This window comes from Adiantum capillus-veneris, chromosome 29, assembly GCF_014529385.1.
Source record: "Adiantum capillus-veneris isolate H3 chromosome 29, ASM1452938v2, whole genome shotgun sequence".
Lineage (NCBI taxonomy): Eukaryota > Viridiplantae > Streptophyta > Polypodiopsida > Polypodiales > Pteridaceae > Adiantum > Adiantum capillus-veneris.
The window spans coordinates 20,988,145-20,991,910 of record NC_140959.1 but is presented as its reverse complement, the minus strand read 5'-3'; the positions used below and the strand labels follow the sequence as shown (position 1 = coordinate 20,991,910).

Genomic DNA, 3,766 nt, shown 5'->3' with positions numbered 1-3,766 from the left:
TACTTCCATTGCTTTGTATCACGTAAGTAGCAAGCCTCGTGATGTCATCAGTTGAGTCTTGCTTATTCGTCTCGTGGATTGAAAGTAAATTTCAATTGGCAATTTGGCAGGCCTTTTGATTGTATCACGTGTTTGGTGAGACTCGAACGTTGAAACTTGAAGCCCACCTTTCACCAAAATTCCAAATTTTTTTGATGCCCAAATAGACAGCACTAGGCATCAAATTTAGACCCTGCCAGTAGTGAGTGGCAGTGATTGTCAACACTTTTTTTGAAGTGACGATAGTAACGAGGCTTTCTTTATGTGGGAATGTGGACATCCATGGAGAAAACTTTTGCAGATCACTGTCGATAACTGGCCAAGTGGCCGACTTTCCTTGGGCATGATGGTGAGCTTTGAGCCTTGGGCGAACTTTCCTCTGCCTGTATTCCATAGCCTGCTGCTCGAGAGCTTCATAGAAGAACACACATTGAAGTACCATGCAGACCCAAGAGCGTCACGTTGTGCGTCTGGGCTTCATTGGAGCGGGCGAGGTCAACTTTGGGAGCGACTCTGTGGTGGTTCCATGGAACCACGCCCGCGTGATCGACCTCCTGGGCCGTGGCGATGGCTGGTGCGGTCTGCCATCAGTAGGCATCATAGTCGTGGGCGTAGCCGACATCAACGCCGCCCGCGCCGACGCAGTTGCCGAGCGGTGGCGCAACAAAAGCCCTCAAGTCTTTGGAGCCATGAAGGGCTTCGGTTCTGTGCAGGCCATGCTTGATGAGGCCCACCCTGATGCTGTCATCCTTGGCCTCCCCCCCTTCGCCCACGGCCTGCCAGAGAAATTTGATTTTGAGCTTGAATGTGCCCGTCGAGGCATCCACCTCTTTGTCGAGAAGCCCATCTCCTCGCACCCACCTGAACAGGTCGCTCGGGTGCGCGACGAGCTCAAGAAGCTGTATAAAGAGCGTAAGGTGGTGGTCTCAGTGGCCTACATGTTCCGGTACGCGGAGCCGGTGCTCAAGCTGCGCGAGCTCCTGGCCGAGCATGCTGCTGAGAACCCACAGGCTCCTGCTGTCCGTGCCGTCCTTCTCAAGTACAACAGCGCCTACCCAGCTATTGAGAAGGCCATGTGGTACACCCCTGCCAGTTCCTCTTCCACATCTTCCTCTTGTGCAAGATTTGGATAGCTTACACGCCCGTTGTTTGCAGGTGGGATGTGCGTCTTTCAGGTGGTCCCATTGTTGAGCAGAGCACCCACTTTGCCGACCTGGCGCGCTTCATTGCCGGTGAGGTTGACCTGAACACGCTAACTGCCATGGCAATCGGAGCTCCCACTGACATGAAAGGGGGCCCTGGCTACCTCAACAGCCTGCCAAATGATGTCATATCCGGAAAGAGCGTGGAAGAGGGCCTTCCGGTAGAGTTTCGCATTCCTCGCGTCACGGCTGCTCAGTGGCGATTCACCTCCGGTAATTAGTGAGTCCACCTGTTTTTTCCCTTGTAATCTCATTTGTGGCAGTGTCTGATCTCATGTTGATCCCATCCACAGGCGCTCTAGGCTCACTCATCCATGGTGCCCTGCTTCATGGCGATCACTATGAGTGTGAGATTGAGGTGTGGGGCGATGGCATCCGCATTCGCTTGGAGGACCCTTATGGCAAGGCCCGGTTGCATGTGTCTCGCGACAAGGGTGCCAAGAATGTGCAACTTGAGGAGGTGGTCAGCTTTGGTGATAGTGGAATGGACCGCCTCTATGAGAAGGAGATTGCGACATGGCTTAGCGCTGTCAGCACTGGAGACACTTCCGGCATTCAATCGTCCTATGAGGATGCTTTCAAGAGCTTCGAGCTCACCTGGGCCATCCGCGCTACCAGCGAGAAGAACCGGTGCTAAAGGGGTGCCTGTCTTACATAGAGAAAGTACAAAACTAGATACCGGGGCCAAGTGCAGCTTTTTATATCATCAAAGATATCTCTTGGCATGTCTGATCTGCTAGGCTTCTGGCAGAAGCCGAAGAAAAAATTACAAGGGCAATGATGAATGAGAAGGGCATGCCCTCATCGTCAAAATATAGCTCCCTCAATGTATATTTAGGGGACATACAATCAATAAGAAGGCAGATCAACAAATTAGTCATTGCGGCCCATGTTGTAATTTGGTAATGCAGTTTTTTTAAGCATGCACTTGACATTAATCAAGAGGTGATCAGTAGTGCGCAGGTAGATAAGTCGATTAATGCGTGTATGCGGTGATCGTTCATCTCTCCTTGAAATTACTTCCTGCAATCAAAACCTGAGTGCATTAAGATTTATCACAGGAAAGAAGAGTCTTTTTAGTAATGTGCAGGTATATCATGTAGCTTGCATCTCATTGAGGGTGTTGCCAACACCTCACAAAACTGGATCATGCATATCACACATGCACATGAATGCTATTGTGTAAGACAGGTATTACTTGGGCTCGTTAGATTATGATTAACTCTCGTCGTCATAGGATACACACCAATCAAACACTCCCATTCAATCATGAAACTGCTAGCATCTCGAATTACAAGAAAAAGTTCCAAGCTTCCCGATCAGGCCTCGTGGCCTGAGCTCTAGCAAGTTAGTCCTCTCATTAGCTATCCAAGAGCATAACCATTACCCCAAATGGAAGCACTAGTTTTTAAGGTCAGATAAAAACTTACCAACAAAGGAATGCATATCAAGCTGAAAGCTTCTACCAGCTTCGACATCAACTAACTGGGCAGACCAATGTATAAGATAACCAGCAAGACCTTCCCAAAAAGCATGAGTAAATCTATTGAGACTGAAGCATGCTTTTATCCGAACAATGTATAATCTGTGTCGTTGCCATGGTCCTCTCGATGTGCTTCACACCACAAAGATCCAAATTTTGCAAAACAAGTAAGGTGTAGTCATTTTATGCAAGTTCGCAAAAATTTATAATTTGGCCATAGTCTAGCAACGATGATGTGCATTGTGAATGGTGAGGACTCTGAATTGCTTGTGAGCATCAAAGGTGATATCAGACCCATACCAACCCTCTTAAAGGACTCACATGATAGTCTCTCAAGGTCTGAACAACATGTAAAGGAATTTGACATAGTCATATGGAACGGGAAATGAGGACGGGGGGTGGCATTAATTGCCATTCCCTACGACTCTATATTCACATGGAACGAGGACCACAACGGGAACTGGGAGACCCCAAAATGATTCCCTGTCACTATGATTTCACAATATCTGAAAGAATGCCCTAATGAGGTCGTAGCTCAAACCATATACAATACATGTTGACTGCTGGGTCAACAGCACCACATAACTCAATGTTCGCCCCAAAGTCTTATCTTTCAAGAGTTGGAAATGCTACGGATTATGATTTAAAACATCATTTGTAATGAGTAGTTAGTCTAGTTGCAGAAGCCGGGGTGTAATGAACTTCGAGATTGTACATACAACGCCATTTTACCCCTTGAACTCTATTTTAAGTTTAGCCCATGGTAGCCTTAGTATATAAGGTACCTAGGTCATTTTGTAAAGGAGGAACTTTATCATAATCAAGTTTTAAGCTGTCATTGACTGTGTGTGAGAGAGGAAGAGAGAGAGAACGTGAGATTCATCCCGGTGCTACTCTCCGCTCGCTCATCGCATTGGAGAACCGACAACACCATTGTGCTAGGCTCGGTGAGAGCAACACGACAACACAAAGCATTCCTCGCGGAACAGAGCAAACGCGCTCGTGCATCTGCGAGCTATTTGCGGCTGTAAGTATATCAAAC

At 47.8% G+C, this 3,766-nt stretch overlaps 1 protein-coding gene across 1 annotated transcript; it reads left to right on the top strand.

Moving 5' to 3' along the window:
- Positions 1–381: 381 nt before the first annotated feature.
- On the top strand, positions 382–2,183 carry LOC147418869 (uncharacterized protein C12C2.04-like). The gene is made up of 3 exons (XM_086506182.1): positions 382–1,117; positions 1,195–1,454; positions 1,535–2,183. The coding sequence occupies exons 1-3, from the start codon at positions 480–482 to the stop codon at positions 1,876–1,878; spliced, it is 1,242 nt and encodes a 413-aa protein (XP_086362308.1). The 5' UTR covers positions 382–479; the 3' UTR covers positions 1,879–2,183.
- The last annotated feature ends 1,583 nt before the right edge of the window (positions 2,184–3,766 follow it).